At 30.5% G+C, this 19,824-nt stretch overlaps 1 protein-coding gene across 3 annotated transcripts in view; it reads right to left on the reverse strand.

The window, feature by feature from the left end:
* Positions 1–253: 253 nt before the first annotated feature.
* The window catches only part of LOC125066979, a 92,677-nt gene continuing 73,106 nt past the window's right edge, over positions 254–19,824 (reverse strand). For all 3 annotated transcript variants that reach the window (XM_047675322.1, XM_047675323.1, XM_047675321.1), the window contains exons 4-6: positions 17,498–17,624; positions 2,354–2,463; positions 254–2,238 (exon numbers count right to left, since the gene is read on the reverse strand). In XM_047675322.1, coding sequence (XP_047531278.1) covers positions 1,879–2,238; positions 2,354–2,463; positions 17,498–17,624 — 597 coding nt within the window. In that variant the 3' untranslated portion in view covers positions 254–1,878. The remainder of the gene's footprint in view (positions 2,239–2,353; positions 2,464–17,497; positions 17,625–19,824) is intronic.

Consider the following 19,824-nt stretch of genomic DNA (forward strand, 5'->3'; position numbering starts at 1 on the left):
TACAAACAACGTTGGCGTAAAATGCAATCCAAATGGCCCTGTCAAATACATTGAAATATAAAGTTAAAGATTCTGTTATTTGGAATTCTGTTCCAAGTAACCAATAAAAGAAACCCCAATTAGGTATTACACTAAACTAACAAAATTAAGACGTAGTCATAGAAAAGCAGTTATGTATGAATTGCATCACACTTTTCAAAGCTGTAGTAATTTTTTTATAGGATAAAGTAATAAAAATGAGTTTCGAGTTAAATATGATTTAATTTCGTAATTTTTCTTAGCAATTATATGATTTCGTTTTCAGCATCTGAATAATTATAAATATAGACACGGCATTATATAAACGGTGTCATATAACAAATTTATTGTGTATTTAAGCGCATACATCGTAAACTATTTTTACACTTCGTTTGGAATGTATCTATGTCATTTATACGTATTGTCGACTATAAGAACATCAATGAAATTATGGAATCTAAGGTGACGTTTACACTAAACGTCGAAAGCAACATCGAAACATTAGCATATACTGGATTTAAATAGACACTGGGCGTAGGATACACTATGTTTTTAATTCAGTTATTTGTCTTATGTTAAACAATTTTTATCTACTCACAGTTTACAGACATAAACTTAACACACTAGATACAATGCAAACACAAGGTCATACACTGCCACCACACTATGGCACAGATCTTAATAAAAAAATTAAATATTACAATGTCCTTTATCATTTAGAAACGGTTATGCAACTTTAGCGGTGCAGCACGTGAACAATGGTGTCTTTAATTTAGTTAAGTAACGGAATGTAGATTAAAATGTATCACGGAATATTATGACTTAGGTTGTTTCCATTAAAAATAAAGATACCATTTTACGTCGAGCATTCGGATTAAGGACCAGAAGAGATTCGAAACCTATCACTCACAAACAAACACTTAAAAATAATATGTACAAAACGCACAAATCATACACTTAGTTCAATTCAAACAAGAAATTAATATATAAAATATAAAGACAGACGTTTTTGGTGGAGGCAGAAAGAAATCTAGGTCATACATACATAATCAACTGTGGCTAATCACAAGAGAGCAGTTGGTCGGATTAAATACCCCTTTTTAAATACAAAACATTTTAATACAACTTTACACTAACATCTACGCTTACAAATTTTTGATTAAAGTTTTTTTTTTTTGATAAATAAGTAAACACATTTAGTATATTTACAAGCAGATAACACGATCCGTACTAAATTAACAGTAAAGCATTAAATAATAATACACTGAGAATTGACGTAAAGGCGCTGTAACTATATTATGGCGAGCCAGCCGGAGCAATCGAGGTTCGGAAACTCAAACGTTGTCATCTAAAGGTTCGTCGCAAGGAACGGACAAATTTCTTTCGACACATATTAATAAAGACGCGCCGCATAATTTCCACGTCGCGTACAAGCATCAAAGTTCAGCGGTGGTCTGTCGGAAGACTCGTGACTAGCGAGACTACTATTTGCTCTTTCCACAGAAAAACTTTTTTCCTTTTAGAGCACGAGTCCGAGCGCAGGCACAAGAGCAAACGAGCGCCACGATGTTACACGACCTTAAGGAATTTCACAGCTACAAACGTCGCCCCTCGGCTCGGCTTTTTCTCCTCATTCAAATGTTTGCTCTCTCTCTCGCTTCAGCTACCATTCATGCGACGTTTGAAACGCCGCGGCCATCGCGGCCGTGTGCTAACCTAACGCTATCCAGTCCTCGTCACTGTAATAATACTGCGGTAGTTGACTAATACTCTGTCCACTCACAAGGTCCATCGACAGCTGGCAACGAAACGCGCGAAGCGTTGAAGCGTAAATGAGCTGCAAATGATGAGACGCGTCGTCTACGTGCCCTCGCAGTTCCTTCGCCTCGGATGCCTGCTGTGGCGATGGCGGACGTGATAGGGTGGCTTATTGGGGTTTTGCGATGGAAGCCGAAGTCTACGCTGCGGACGAAATTTGGGCAGGTCGCCGGCAATCATAGTGTTGTGCCTGTTTATATCGAAGTCGTGGGCTTTCTTCATGAACGAGAAGCATTTGTGCTGACGCTCGGGTAAGTGACTTTTCCCGCGTCTCACCTGGGCCCCTCGCCTGTTGAACCCTATGTAACGGTCTTCGTTCTTCACTAAGTGATATCTGTTGTAGCCGTCTACAAACTCTTCTTTGAACAGGCAGTTCGGTTGTCTCTCCGCTTGAAGTCGCGTCTGTTGATAAAATGTTATCCGTTATATTTCTTGAAATAATACAAAAAATAACAATAAAAATCTTATTTGATCATAGAAAATAAATAAACGTTAGTTAAGTGAAATTATTTCTTACCAGTCGCCTGCCGACTAGTCGGGAACGGTTGAAGCACAGGTACATATCCTGTACCGGTGAATGGATGAGCAGGTCTAAGCTTAAACCGCGTGTGCTGATGGTGAGATTCGCTGCAACAATAATATAATACCAGTTAATTTTTTTTAGCCTGACCTTGACTTAAATCTTTAAGAATAGTAAGAATAGACTTAGTAGAAGATATAAATACATAAATGTATGTATGAAACTGATAATTAATATGCCTAATTATATCGTGTGGTAGAAATTTTATACAGTGATGATTAATCGCTCATAACATAAATGTCGACTGTACATCATAATATACACCTGCTTGAAATCACGCCGCTTGTGGTCACATCGTAAATTCAATTACCAATACACAACCATAAGAAAGGTTTAGGCGCAACAAACTAATCGTTAATGATATTTGAACACTTACAAAGTACAAAAATAAAATGTCAATAAATATTAATCTATTGCTGGACATCGAATACGCGGATTAAGATCGGATTACATAGATCTGTATGTAAATTTGAAAAAAAATCTGGAATTTTATAATATTTTAACAAACCTAAAGGTAATTCAAACGAGATTTATAACTATGCAAGTTGAATGAATTTTAATATTACATAATTCATATCAATCCCAAATGATGGATATGTAGGAAGTAAAGCATAGACATACAATTAAAGTTTCTAAGCAAAACTGTCGTATTCGAATTCGAAAAAAGTTTGTACAATTACTAAAATATCAAACCATCAGTCAAATATGTCATGCATAACAAACACGTAGCGAACTATATAAACAAAAAGATTAAGAAAATAAACACATATACTACATAATAATAATCTATCAACATTTACTCTTTATATTATATAATGAAAAGCAATTCTAACATCGTTGAAAATATGTCGTACAATATTCTTTATATACAAATCGAATGAATGAAGTCCTAAAACACATAGTTTAATGTGAAACATGTTATCTGATTTCTTCAAGCGCTAAAAGGAAGTTCCCATGTCATCGAAATTCGTGTCATGTAAGCCTACCCCGGTCATCGATTAGATAACATAAGAGAGGAAAGTTGGAGTATGGAATTCGATGACCAAACGCGATGGGACGCTAATAAAAAGAATTAATAAAAATAAAAAGTACAGACGACCGCCAGTGACACGGACCATGTCATTTCAATTAACATTAAAAGAAATAAAACCCTTCGAGCCGGTGCTCAGGAACATAAATTTGTTATAATTTCGATAGTCCCGGAGTGTGTGAATGTGATAACGCAGTTTACGGTTTAATGGTATGCTAGTACGTTTATCTTTCGCCTGTTTCTTTGACCTATTTCGTTGGAATTGATTGGTTAATTAATATTTATTTTAATAATTTATAAAAAAAAACATAATGTTATCATCCCATATTATAATACAATGAATAAACAGATCTATAAAGCCACGATGTCTACGAAAATTGTTTTTAATGAAGCATAGTCTTATACTATTTGATTAAACTCACAAAATATTGTTTATTAAAAGATAAGAGTCGTAAACTTTGATAACAATTGTTATAAAGGGGTTTATAAGGTAATCTAAATAATTAAGTTTGTTTAATTTTTTTGTTTGTTTATGACTTTGTGACGCAGAAAAGATATTCCGCTATCACGATCCTTATACTACAACTTATTTATAAGAGATTTTTAATAATTGTTGGTTTAAAGTTTCAAGTTCTTGTAAATAAAATTCTAATACATTTTAATGTACCAATATGCATTATAGAGCAGCGTAGTGGGATTAGCTACAAACATTCTCCTTAAAGCGAAAACCGCGCAATGGAACACTTAAAAAATTTTATTTACTTTTTTAAATTATATTTAAACTTTTTGTAATTACAACCTTTTTTGAAAATTAAAAATATTTTGAAATAGTATGGTAAATCTACTTATAGTTATCGTTAACATTGGCAGTACAATAAGTACATAAACACCTTTATTGTTAATACATCCTTGTCTGCTATTATTTAATACATTATATCCCTTGTGCCTGTAATTATACTAGCTCACTCACCCTTTTAATACACAACATTAAATAGCGAGTACTGATGTTTAACGGTCGAAATTGTTGGGTGGTATTTTTATTTATTCGTAGACAGAATTCTCATTATTTAATTGCCAAGAACTATAGCACCAAATATCACTTGCCATATATTCATAAATTATTCCGTAGTTGTACCGTACGTTCGTACACATACTTTTTCCTTAGTTAAACAGAATGAAGCCAATTTTACGATGCTCATACTTCATGTTTCAAGTAACAACGTGTATGGGTCTCTCAAATACTCCGACACAAACACTTATTCGAAGGCGGACAAACATAACCCGGTCCGCCAATGGGCCATATTTCTTTCGTAACAAGAAAAAACGTAAACATTGCCCAACCATCGTAATAGGCATAAGCTAATTTTTGAAAAGACAACGTAATCTCGACTTTACAATCCAAACATGACACTTTGATCGCGCCGACGCCACGCTTGTAAAATATTTTTTAATAAGGATCATAATATTATTTATATTTATAAAATTAACTGACCCACTCACTGACTGACAATGATCTGTTTAATTTATATAAAAATATTTTTATTTCACTCTATTATGTATCCTGTTGTAAACTCTTGTTTTTCATAAACATTTTATGACATTATAAAACAACACACCGGTAACCAAAAAAAATAAATTGTTTGTTCATAGTTGTTCTCTGCGACTGTCTACGCGAAATTGATTTGTACCGAAGATATCGTATTTCTAATAATTTATAACATATAATAATTACATAAACCTTATCTACTTATTACAAACTAATAATATTTTTTCGATAACATAACGAGCATTAATACAAGAAAAAAGTGCTTAAAAAGTTATTCCGCCGTTTTAAAATAACGTACGACTAAGTCTTTAAATATTCAGTTAGTACATTGTATAATACAATGGACAATACCAGCTCTTTTGTATTGAAAGGGATTTATGGAAACGAGATTTTCTCTTCCTCTTGTATATAGACGAAGTCGCTACAAATTTTCTCCCGTTCCATAGAATTCTTGATTCGATACGCGGTTAGAACGTGGTTTGTAGCGCTCTATTTCTATATTTTATCAGTCAAAGACTCATCAAACGTTACTTGTATGCCATAACTTTTGTAAACAATTAACGCGAGTTATTTATATGTGAAATTTCAACCAAAATTATTCTTTAAAATTAAATTTAATTTGACAAGCAAAGTATGATATGTGATAATTCATCTGTTTCTTTATCATATATGATTTTGATTTCTTGTAAATAATACGTTTTATTCGTTATTTATGAGATTTTAAGAATGAATGATGATGTTTATATCTTATCATAATTATGGCCAATTAGATTATATGAAGGATTAAATCAAATATAGTTCGAGAGAATTTAAAGTTAATAGTTTAAATAAATAAAAACATTTTAATATACTTTAATCTATGTGTATATAATATGTATACAATATATCAATACGTGTCAAATACGACTCCTGTTCATATCACAATTATATAAAATATCTTACGTAAACACATAGAAAATTACATAACACATACCTTGGCAAATAACATCGTATTTAAAATCAGAATTAATTGTGCGTAAAAATAGTATTGAATAATTCCATTAAATTTATAGTCACCGTTTGTAATTGGTAGAGCGACGAATCACCGGCCAACGACCGGCTATCGTCCTGATAGTGTTATATCGACATAATCTTATTTGTAACCTGCATTTTCTTTCGAACGTACGATCGCTGGCTACCTACACTTTTACACTTTATATTAATGGCTTGTTGATTTATAACATTGGTTATCTGTTTTAAAATTTATGCTTACTGCTTACGTAGAGTAAATTGAGTCGTTATGGCCGAATAAAATAGTGGTCAGAATATCCGAACCTTAACTGAAAATTGCGAGTTCAAACCCGGACTAGCAGCGCTAAATTATTTGCCTAATTTATTATAAACAATTCATCTCATGCTCAGTTGTAAAGGAAAACATCGTGAACAATCCTGCTTGTATTAGATAAAAGTTTGACATGTAATTCTGTATACACCAAACCGCATTGGAGCAGCTTAGTTAGTTTCGTTTTACGTTAGTTCACGTTTAAATATCACTAAGCATTGTGTTTTTAATAAATATAAGTAATTTCATCGATGTATGTTATAATTTATTAATATAATTAAAAATAAAATATATATTATTTAAATTAAGGAAATCGTTGGTGAAACAAATAATTGCCTGTTTCGAAATTTATCTTCAACATTTAATAATTTTGTTAATGTTATTGATATTGATTATTTAATTGTTTATGTTTTAATTAAATCAATACATATATTATAAAACAAACTTTGATATTTCGTTGAACAATTAATTTTGTAATAAATACGTTATCACCAGGACCTTGTGCTTGTAACGTGTCAAATAATTTGTGTACTTTTGCGTGATTTTCGTCATCTCGAGATAACTCGTGATAAAGGGTCACGACAATGTTTTACGTAGTTTTACGAGGAAAGTTATTTTTCGGTATAGATATTAAAATCTTAAACGTTGCGTATTTACTGCTTTTACGTAGATTTTATTTAAATTATAAACCAATAAATTATTCATACTAATTACTTTCTAATTGACTCAATTGATCGAAATTTTTTTAGATATTCTAGAGATTTCTAGAATAGCAATTCAACGCTTTTTAGTTTTGTAATACGTATACTACAGAATAATGAGAGATGTGTCTATGAAAACAAATGAAGTTTTTTTTTTATATAATGCCTAAGTGAAATATCTACTAAACCAAAATATATGAAACTTAAACCAGAAGTTGCAGTATTTCAAAGGTTATAGTATACATTATACTTATATAAGACGCTGCGCTTCGCAACTTATAATTTTGACTTGTAACATGACAAGAAATAAATCCATGTTATACATATAATGTTTATCAAAAATATGAATACGAATGAATTACTCAAAACATTCTATTGTAGTACTATAAGTAATTTTTCAAGAGTCTTCCTAATCGTTTTATAGTTCATTCTATTTGTTTTACGATGTTTATCTAAGAATATTGTCGGTGTATCACATGATTAAGTATATCATTAATTACACTTGGACTTAAAGATCGCAATAAAAATAATTAACACGAGTTTGTTTATAAGAAATTTTAAATATGTAAAATCAAATGAATACTTCGAAATTTAAAAAGTATTTTCATGTTGTTCTAAAAATGTTATATAACTTTTTCTGTATTTTAAAACATACTAATAGGATTAACTAAAATGAGAAATCTAAACTGAACGTCAACTAAAACACGGGATTGCAATTTTCTCGCTTCCTGCATTTGACATATAGTTTGGCAGTTTTAAAGTGTTTCCCTGTTCGGTTTTCTGAATTCGTTTTCGTTTACGGAAAGTACTCGTCAGCCAACTTACCTATCAAAGCAATGTGTCTTCAAAAAAATTCTATAAACGGCCAATTGATTGGCATAACAATTTACTTTTGAAAATTCTTATTTTATTATTTTGATGTTGACTATGTTTAATATATATTATAAATGATAACTACCAAAGATGGCGAAGTTATATGTGTTTTTATTTTATGATATATATAGGCAGACGGACTAATGGCCCTCATGATAAGTGGTCACCACCGCCCAAGGACATTGACGCTGCAAGAAAATTAATCTATATCTATAAAATATCAAATAATAGTATTTTTAAAAATATCTTTAAGATAATCTAATTACACAGGCAATTGCCAGGCAACGGAATTACGTCTACATTAATAATTTTAATTAAAAGAGACACTCACGTAAACGTAATTCCATAGCATAATATCGTATAAACATATAGTCAGTATAACATAACATCTATAGAGCTTTTCTTAAGTTATTTACTTAAAAACGGGAGACATCCGTCGCGTTCATGGCGTCACAGTTACAGATATCTGAGCCGGAGGACAAACACGTTTAGACTACTTAGTCAGAGATTAGAGTAACGACGTCTAATCCAGGGTTCAACTGCGGTAGGTAGACTGAAGAGTATCCTGTGTTGAATTCCTACGCTCTTATAGAAGCATCGGGTTTGTTTACATTGTCTCACGTTATATATATTCTTGATATTAATCGTAATTTCAAAGAAAGACTTTGAAATAATAACATTATTGATTATAAATCAAGCTTTATAAGCAATTTAAGTTAAAAAGGAAAAATAATTAAATAAAAATTATGTTCATAAATAAATGAATGTCCCCAACTCGATACAATAAAATGTTTTTAATAAGCTTAGAGGCTTGATATAAATTATTATAGCTATTTGTAAATGTTGAGGTATTATAAAAAAAAATGATCTAGATAATAACTAAAAAGTTTGTTTATTTAAACGCTGTATTTTATGTAATGTACACGTACGAAGTATTTTCGTGAATTCGAGTGAAACGACGCGGATCAGAAATAATGAAGTGACAAAATCCTCGAAATGAAATCATCATGGCGGTCAGAACGTTGATACAAAGAGGCTCAACTATTTACAAGTTCATAATGTCTTATTAAAACTGTCAGTAAACGTTAATCCGAGATAACGGCCGTCTGAAATTGTACCACTTATTCCACATAATTCTTTTATAAAACATTTTTTTATCAATATAATGTAAACCGATTAATCCCACCTTGTACTGTAATTTTGGAAATAAGTCCGCCTTTATAAATGTATAATTCTAAAGCCAATTAACTAAATTTTGTGTATGTGTGCTTTAAAGATAACAAACACCAAACAAAAACGATTTTGTTTATTTATAGAGATTAAAAAACTTAAGACTTTTTAATTCGGGCGGTATTTATCCAGTTACATCAATTTACACTGATCACAAATTCAACTTTTAATCACATCTATAAAAGTAATGATTTAATTATTATGGTTGGCAATCCACAATGACGACAAAACATTTTTTTTTTGTAACGTGCAGATACAAAGTAAATAAAATAAAACCTATCGCTTAATAATAATTTATTAGATAAGAATCTACAATAACGAATAAGTTATATGTGTGCGTAGAGCGTATATGAGACATGTAAAATTATTTTTAACATTGGTAATATAAAAGTAATATTATTGGATATCTTATTCATTAGCATTATGAAATTATAATCGAGTGTCCGTTACTACAACCAGTTAAAAGATACGACCGAAAGTTACCACGCCATCTTTCAAATATGTAACTTTCAATCTAAGTAAAATATTCGTTACATATAATTAATTGCGTACACGCACTTGTTACAACGATAATCGTTTCTGTTTGTTGGTGCTGTTGATTTATCACTGAGAACCTTAGAACAGGAGGCTTTCGAAAGTGTACTGACTACATTAAATACTATTAGTGTTTCATCGAAGCCAGAAGAATAGCTGTTAAATTACAACAGAAACGATTATAAATAATAGTGATAACTCAATGTTTAGTTTCGTCACGTGAATCTAAGCCAAGACAGTAGCTTCAAGCGTAGATAACCATTTAATTTCCAAGTGCTTAATTTGTGGAAGGGAAGTAAGGAAAACATGTTAAGAATTTTATTTGATATGAGAAACCTTCTCATATCAAATAAAATTCTAACACGTGTTCACCAACTTGCATTGTGGATTAAATTCAATTAGAGGAGAACTTAAAGGAGAGCGGGTAATTCAGAAATGAGGCAAAAAATAATAATACGAAAAACAATATTATAATCAAGAAGATATTGTAAATATTATAAGTATTAAAGTATCTGGAGGGGTCATTGAACCCTTATATATAATTTTAATAAAACTCATATAACAAGTGACGACCAGAGACTTACCGATTAAGCATTTACATATATAAAGGCACTTCCAATACAATCGCTGTTCCAAGATAATAAGTTTAATCGTATTTCTTAATTAGTCTTTCATTATAAATGTTACATAGTTATTTTATTATAAAGTCATCAAATTATATTTTAAAATTTATTAACGTAAATAAAATATACAAAAATACTTCGAAGCCTAAACAGACACGTGAATTCGTTTCCTAAAATCGTATAGTTGTTAATAAATTAATCTAAGAATACATTATAAATGTCGTGATGTAACCGCTTGTTTCCACGATTACTTATTGAAGCTGGGTATCACTTAATAAAACATGTATGAAAATGATTCCTGCAAATATTGATTTAAAATTATACGATAGATAATTCTAATGCTAAAGTCTTGCAACAGCTACAATATTACAATGTAAACATAGAAAACATATTGCTTTTACGTATAATTGTGTAAGTTTAAACGAAAATAAATACAAAAATAAAAAGTGTTCATTGAACACGTACTAAAATTAATAAAATTTAGAATAATGGATTGTAGTATTGTCACACACAACGGTGGCTTAAAATTCCGTAACATTTTGATCTCCACATACTTATAAGGAAATGTAATTAGCTTGTAAATCTACTTGTAATTACATCTGCCTTTTAGTTGAATTCATTTAAAATCAGTTGTCAGTAAATAGTCATATCTAATTATATAAAATGCTTACTTTTCGGCGCAGCAATTGCCACGTGAATTTTGTTACTTTTTAACTTTGAATTGAATTGGGGAACCACGAATTAACAATAATTTGTTATAATACGAGAACCAGCTTAACATACTCCGCAAAGCTATTAAAGTCACTAACAAGGATGTCTTTTTTACTTAAAGTCGAAAATCGTGCGTTCAAATTACAATTTCACGATATATTTATGTTATAATAAATATTTTATTTGCTCTGATCGTATCAATATTTCAATAGATGTTCAACTCCTTGTCCAAAATATTATTATCATATTTAAAAAATAATAATTATAATTTATTTTAATGTGATTTTTAACCTTGTAAAAATCAGTGAATAAACGGTATGTTCTAGTTATCGTAGGTCTCCAAACATAAACTTAATGTTATTTAAAAAAAAATGTAAGCAATATTACACAGTACTAAAAAAAACTGTTTAGTTCTTGAAAAATTACAATTGACAAATTTATCAAGGTATTCATGTCGTTCCACTGTATCTAATCTTCCTCTACGCTATCAATAAATGCATTAGCCTACTATATCGGATTGCTGTCTAGTCTGACCAGACATGTGACCACTAACAATGTGGCATTGACACTAATAACCACGATTCTGCCACCCGAACTTATTACTGAATGCAAATATATTCTACATTATTGGAAATTAAGCAAAGGTCATCGTGCGGATCTGTGAAATTATACCGCATAATGCATGCACGGAATGCTGTATAGAATTCTACGTATAGCTGCATGGAAATGACGATTTAAAATTGTTAATTAACACATGTAATAAGTTGTTTTTCAAACCAAACGCAAACGCAGTAGGGATATTATACGACGACATGCGCTCGTCCGGAAGTCGGTTAAATCTTTGTTAATTATATTTAGTATCAAATTCGATATTATAACACTCAATTACATTTAGGTATTTTAAATAATAATTTTGAATTATTACAAAAAGTTTAACAGGCAGAAAAAAAATATAAACTAGTAACGGTTCGTTTCTTCAAGTACTGAGGTTCAGGTAAAAATAAAATGACAAAAATTAAAATAAAAAAAAGTGAATAGCTCTTAGACCAATGCTACGCTGAAGAAGAAATATATTTGTTACCGCTATTATTACTATACAATACAAATAATAATATTTATTTAAAAATTATTAACCCGTTAGCATCAACTCGAAAACATTCAGGACTACTTGACAACGAAACACTTGATTTGATAATTTTAGTAACATTCCTTTGTAATCTAGACACTCAACCGAACAAATCTAGACGTAAAGAGAGTAGGTGAAATCCGAATTTCGAACCTAAACTGTGTCAACAATTTATCCATACGTAGCCATGAAGATAATCAAACGAAAATACTTTTTATTTCGATAATCGGAAGAGTGAAACATAGCATTTCTCTTATCGAACGATATGACTGAGTAAGGAATTGTCACAACGTTGGAAATCGGGTCATCATATATTTTGATAACTAAGTACGTACGGACATCACAACCGATAATATATATTCGAGATTGCCGTCTTGTATTTCTCGAGGAATAGATTATTTAGACAGTTTTATAACCAGCGGTCGTGTGGTGTAATAAGAAATTTAAAAATTATTCGAGTTTTAGTTTTCCCTAAGACCTTAATGTTATCGAACGTTTAATCAAAATATAATATAAACACTCACGAAATACGCAAAGTGGAAAATTCCAGTATTATATTATCAGTTTCAGAATGTCAAAACATTGGATTTACCGAAAAAACTCAAGATAGTATTTTTATTATCCAATCTAAAGAAACATATCGATAATATAAAAATAATGATCTCCAACATCAACTCTGTTTAGTATTCTTTAAAAGATGTATTAAATTTTCATTAAAGCTTAACCTGTCTTAAAATCGGTGCTCAAACGTGTGGGATTACTCAAAACATTATCGTTTACAGAACGCGAGGCGAATCGAAAATAACATTTGAATTTGTGTAATTAAAGAATTTATTTAAAATACAAACACATAAAAGTAACGTAAGCACTTCAGAGAAAGCAATCGTTTAAAACAACTTAAAAATATCGCACCAGTCATTCATTAAACAACCTGAATTCGAATTTTATTACAATGTACTGTGTTTACTAAACAATGTATGTTATTTTTTATCCACGACAACAGGCCGGATCGACAGACGACCACCCAACTTGCAATTGTTAGCGAAAGATTTTTTTAACACAGGCAATTACATTGATAAGGAAGTTAGAACTTTAGGCACATAAATAAATGTTTTCATATCACTCGTTGGATAAGAGTAATAATAATCATTTTATATAAATTTGTTCTTATTTGAAATGTTATGAAAACATATGACTATTCCTGCATATTTTATAATTTTAAATTATTTTAGATTATTCGTGTGTTGATATCCTCGCGTGCTGCTACTCAGAATTTCCTGACATGAAAAACCTAATATGTTTGCATTGGTTCGACTCGGAGCTAGAACTAAGGACTACTGAATTAGTCTGGACATTCTCTTCCGGTGGAAAAAATAATTTAATTACATATCAGCCCGTGGTAATTTTACATTATGTTTTAATTAACATAACATTAACTAAATATAAATGTCGTCTTGTAAGTCATAAATCTTCGTATCATAATTACCTACCTAAAATCATAACATTAACAAAACACGTGAGAAAAATTGTAAAAACTCAAGATTTTTGGACGACCAAATTACGAAAGTCATCGAAAGTTTGAACACAAACAACTTGATGTCTGTTTCATTATTTAAAAGTGCTCCTTGACACGAACAATCGAATTCTTGGAACGTTAAAATAGAATCAAAGTTTTATCCCAATTATTTCTCCTCGGGCACAAAAATTGCTTCTTTTATTAGATTAAATATGTAATGGGGTTGAATGTGTGTGGTATGGTTTTTTGCGAAACGGAGGGCATTATGGGCATTTCATTATTATACTTTTTAAGTATAACGACTTAATTTGAGAAGGCGCCGCACCGCCTCCGTCGATTGATTTCGTATAATTTGCGGACCGACAATCCACTTTCGAAGAATCGCTACAAAAAATCTAGAAGAGGCGTTAAAGACTAAAGGCTCTGATTTTATTTTCATTTGTGTAACATACTTTTTGTTAAATCCTCTTTGGGTGGGTTGATTAAGTGGTTAAAGGAAATTGTGCTGAGATATTTTTTGTCTATGAGCAATAATTATAAATATAAATTTGTATCATACATTTAACACATAATATTATAAAAATTAAAATTAAATAATAAAAATTGTCTTTCCCGGCTTTAAAACTTTTACTGAGTACACGTTAATTTAATAATGATAAAGTCTGTTTACAAAACATGTAAATTTTTAAATATATTACGATAACTCTTGAGTGTTTTGATATTTGTACTGCTTATATTACGTAAGTACGCACTAAAATTTAAGTAGTCATTTTTATTACCCCAAGGCGTCGGCACTTCAAACACTTGCACAGTTCAGCTCTTCCTAACTCTATATGAATTATTGAATTTCTTTATCAGCGCATTCAAATCTAATTTTAATTAAAAAGCGTCACATATATTATGCGATATTGCGGCGGGGGGCGGCGCAATGCGTCCGGCGATGCTAGCCGACCAAATCACCCAGGCCTCCCAATTATTACAAAGTTCATAAAGAAAGTAAGATAAGAGGAGACCGTCTGATAGTGGCGGTTTAATATTATTTCGTTAAGTTTAATATTGGCCGTGGTTTCTTTTATTGCCTCCTTACTAACGCGTACTGTGTTCAAGTGATTTTTATAGCATTTATGACCTTTCTCACGCGATTAATTTATCACAGTGAAAGAAAAAAACCCTCAAATTTAACATAATATCGGAGCAAATATTTCATCGATAAATCGTAATATATAAAAAAATATTTTAGTTCGTAGTAGGATTTTGTATAGATATTACAGTCGCAAGCAGATTTACAATGGGATGAAGATGCAAGCTGGAGCTAATATATGTACATTCACCCTTTGCACAGCGGCTCCACGTAGGAGAAGACAAAACGCGTCTGGCTCAAGATAGCTATGCTATAAAAACACATTTCTATTAGATAAAAGAAAATAAACAAATTTATATATATTTAATTCCGAAAAGTTATAAAAATTATCCGGATATTTATATAGAACGACGTTGTTGTTATTATTGTATCTACAATTTTTCTCTCGCATACTCTGGAATCTTTCAATGCAATATACAATATGTAAAGATTTATATTTTGATAAAAAATAGTATTAATCTGAGCCAAAAAATATTATTAAAAGCGCAAATTAAGCACATAAAAATAGTGCTGATTGCCCTGATTTGAACCCAATATCTTGTTTAAGATTCACGTGTGCTAGTCACTGGACTATCTCGGCTCAATAAAGAATAATTTCTTAGATTAATTACAATCAACGTCAGATGTAATATAATTTATAATTAAATTCGCTCCATTATCACTAGTGTCTCGGCGTAATTATCTTTGAAATTTAGACGAAATGAAATAATACTGTGTCAATTAATTTGCCGATCAAGCGACTTGAACCTGCTATAAAGAGTTCAAATTCAGTTGATTCAACAATATCAACAATAATTCAAATTACCGCTTAGACATGAGATACAAAATATATTATTTTGTGTATCGTGTCTTATGTTTTGTTTTCTCTGAAATAGTTGGCAAATTATGTATTTTGATATTGTTTCCATTCCACAGAAATTTACCAACAATTAGACAACATTGTTTCAATTATTACTGACGACTTAAGTTCGTTTAAACGATTACATAAACTTTTATCACTAACGCTTGTTGACAACACAAATTTTGCATATTTTTCCTTTTATGGAAATGCAACTCGTTTCGGACTCACATTAATATGATATAAATATAATATCAGAGAAATACATTTTGTATGCTATATAAAACTTTTTATTATTATTATTATTTTATTAATATATAATCACAGTGTGAAATAAAGGCGTACCTTCGTATGGTTATTAAGATAAGGGTTGCCATATTACAGCAGATTGGAACCAGGACTCGTAGTAAATGATTTGTATGTAATTGTGCTCAATTCAATCAATCAAGAAAATCATTTTGCCTATATATTTGCCTCTATGCTTTTTTAACTAAGTGTAATAAAAGCTACTTACATCAAAAAAATACTAGCCATATGGCAGCCCTGAACTAGATCAAGGTTTACCACTACAATACATGAATATTTCTTATCAAATAAACAAAAAAGTAAATATAATAATTTACATTATTTATTTTATTCATTTCATTTTATGTTAATAAAATTTATATGTTATCGCACAAACAACACAATTAAATCTTTTTTAAGAAAGTAAATATCTAACCCTCAAATAAAACATGTCGTGTTTTAAGTAACGCCTTTAATTCCTTGAAGTTCAAGGCTTTACAATTACATGACCCTAACGTAAACATTCCATGTCTTGCTTTTAAGATTACAACAAAAAGGACAAAGGCGAATTCCTTTATTTATTTTCAAATAAAAAGGTCCTTCGCGTATACCGCCCGGTAAAGCGTGCGATAATTCTTGTGCAAACCACAAAGCGCTCACGAAATAATGCGAGGTGAAAGTACTTTTTATTTAGAGAGTAGACTATGCTAAAAAGTTGCGCGGATTTACAGCAAACATTGAGTAATGATGGCAATATATTACATATTTGCGAATACTTGAAATTCTTTCACTGAACAAGACAATGTACACTTAAGTCTTTCTGCTTTTGTGGCCTTTAACTCAATACTCGTTAGAAAACTAGTAAAAGTCTATATTATATTTTATTATGCTTCACTAATATTTTAGTGTGTGTTTAAGCTATTAATATATTATTTACTGATACCAAAATGAGAAGAAAACTAAACAATCGAAAAAAAACTGATATAACAACCATTAATAAAAATTGGTTATTCAGGATTCATTCCATTCATTCATTCGATTATTTAACTGTAAATATCTGAAACATTAATAAATATTTCAACAATTTGAAACAACAACGACAACCCCCCCGGCTTTACCTTTAACTAATATAACAACAATATTAACCGTAACTGTATTGCACCGCGGACTTTACCTTGCAGCACCTGGCCAATGACCCTTCAAGTATTGACATATTACTATAGTTTCTCACGTCTAGCTCCCGCCATGATTACAGCGAGCTTGGTATGCCTTTACAAACGTATGCCTTCGAAATTCCTTCGTTTATTATTTAATTAACGGCATTGAACTAATAAATTAGGACTTAACTATCAGTAATTATTTCCTGATTAAGAGAAATTTTGTTATTTTTAGAGTCAATGAAACGTTTGTAATGATTTAGGTTAGTCAAATATTTTTGAATTCAGAAGACGTAGACGAAATTGGAACTTGAGTTTCGATTTATGACAATGTGACGGAAGTGATCTATGTTGAAAGACCACTTCCTGTTACTCAACTATAAATGGAAACAAATATGTCATTTTTTTAAAAATGTTTATAATTATTTAATAATAGAAGAAGTACTTACGCTGGTCGTTTCCATCGGAACGGGCCATAACAGTGCCGTTTGGGAAGACGTTGACGTACATGTGAGAGCACTGGCTGTAGAGGCGAACCGATCGAACCATCGACGGCACCGCACCGCAGATTACCACCTGGAAAATTGAATGACTTAGTTGAGAATTATAATTAATGCATTTGACTCGACCGGAGTTATACTGTAAAAATAATTCTAGAAGATATTACATTACGTAGTATTGCCGCCACAAGACTGGTTCAATTTTGGAAATATTGAATGACTTATTTGAGAACTGTGGTCACTGATAGATTTAACTTGACATTTGTGAAATATATAACAACCTACTTATTTCTTCTGATGTTGTCAAGAGGTTTGAGTAATTTCGCCAAGAGTATCGCTATTGCGATTTAATGGACAAACGCTACCCGCATCATTACCGCCAATTTAAATATTTATTTAATTATATATTACAAATTATTAAGTTAAAATTATAAATTCGAAAATCACATTAAATTAACTGAATTGACCATCTTTTATGATTTGTTCGAATATTAAAATTAAATTAAGATTACAATTATTGAAATTAATGTCAAAACATGTTCGGGTGACATAATTGTTTTCCGCTAATTATTATTTTTTTTTCTGTTATCTAGTATATTGACAAAATATGTTATCGTAGGACTTATTTGACCTTTCATTTCAATTACCTCTGATAAATATTTATATTTATATGACTCTAAGATAACTCCAGCTGACTACCGGTTTCGAAGTAAAATTGTTGAAAACATCACGAAAAATATGTGCGTTTAGCTTCTTAATTCAAAATTAAAGTAATGACGTTTGTTTATAGTTTTAATTATTTATTTACACTTGTGCTTGTTTTCATTTTATTTTAGTGCACTTGGGTACACGTGCGGTGTGAATTTTCCAAAGCACCCCGCATTGAAAAATTTAAATAAATTTTCTTGCTCAACAGATTTTTTGCTGTTGCTTTAATGGCGCCTAGAATTAAGCCTATATACATCAACATTTAAAATGAACTTGTCAACTTAATATTAATATATTAAATATTATTTTTATTCAATTAACTATGGTATAGATACACGGTTATCAAAGTTGTCTGATTAAAGGCAGATACGAAATACTAATATCGATTAATTGTATCAATATACAAACTCGGCGATAAAAGGCGTGTTGCCATTTGGGATGTTATTATGTTAATAAATCAATGAGAAAACATAGAATATTCGAAGATCAAATTAAATTTTATATTAAATGTAATATAATTTTGTAATTATTACTAGAACCAACTATTCCGAGCACTACAATAAGGAAACAATCGATCGTTTTTATAGGTCAACCGTGCTCAGCTAATCCGTCTGACTGGGGGTTCAAATAAAATCTGTTTAGGCTATTTTAAGTTCTATTTAGTATACATTTGAGTTCTGTTCTCGTTTTTATCTGTTGCTGTTTTAAGACCATTCGGTTTCACGAATGTGGTGTCATATTCAGGTGGGAAAGCATAGGCTACCGCGTCGCGGTCACCATTCAGCCATATTGCGTTTCAAGAAGACTTTTATGAAAACAAAATTTTAGTTTTAGGAATTTAACATTGAGTTTTCAATGTCTTATAAAATGATTCTCTAATTGACGTTAAAATGCAGGAAGCATTTAATGTATTTAAAAATTTGATATTTTAATTTAGTTATGACTATGTATTTAAGGAATTTCAATATTAAATATAATTTTAATGACAAACCTTTATTTTGACACATTCCTTAGTAAAATATGTGTAAACCAGTGCTATAATCGTTAACACGTCAAAACACACCATATTCAAAACTAACGCCCGTATTCTGACATGAAAATAAAATGTATAATTATGTTAATCATATTTTTATCATACCTATTAACAAATTGCACTTTATCTTAAATAGTTAATAAAACACGATCTTTATACGTAACAGTCTGGTCGAGTTGATTAAAATCATAATAATTAATAATATTTACAGCTGTATATAATTGAATGTGTGCTGATTTCAATTAGCAATGGCGGCAATATTACAAATGTAATTGATTTGTTTTGATTAAAATTTACAAATAAACATTACACTGATAGAAAATAAATTGCAATTCTACGGTCTACTTTTAATCCCATGTTGTACGTGATATAAGTTGAGTAAATAAATTACTATGAATTTTATTAAATAATTACTGAGATTCTAGGTTTATAAACCTAGGGTGGCCCAATTTAAAGTAATGATTTTTTTCTTAAGTAATTCTCAAAAGCAGAATTTTTAACGCTACATGTTCATCCGTCAGAAAGAAAAGTCACG

Source organism: Vanessa atalanta, chromosome 10, assembly GCF_905147765.1.
Source record: "Vanessa atalanta chromosome 10, ilVanAtal1.2, whole genome shotgun sequence".
NCBI lineage: Eukaryota > Metazoa > Arthropoda > Insecta > Lepidoptera > Nymphalidae > Vanessa > Vanessa atalanta.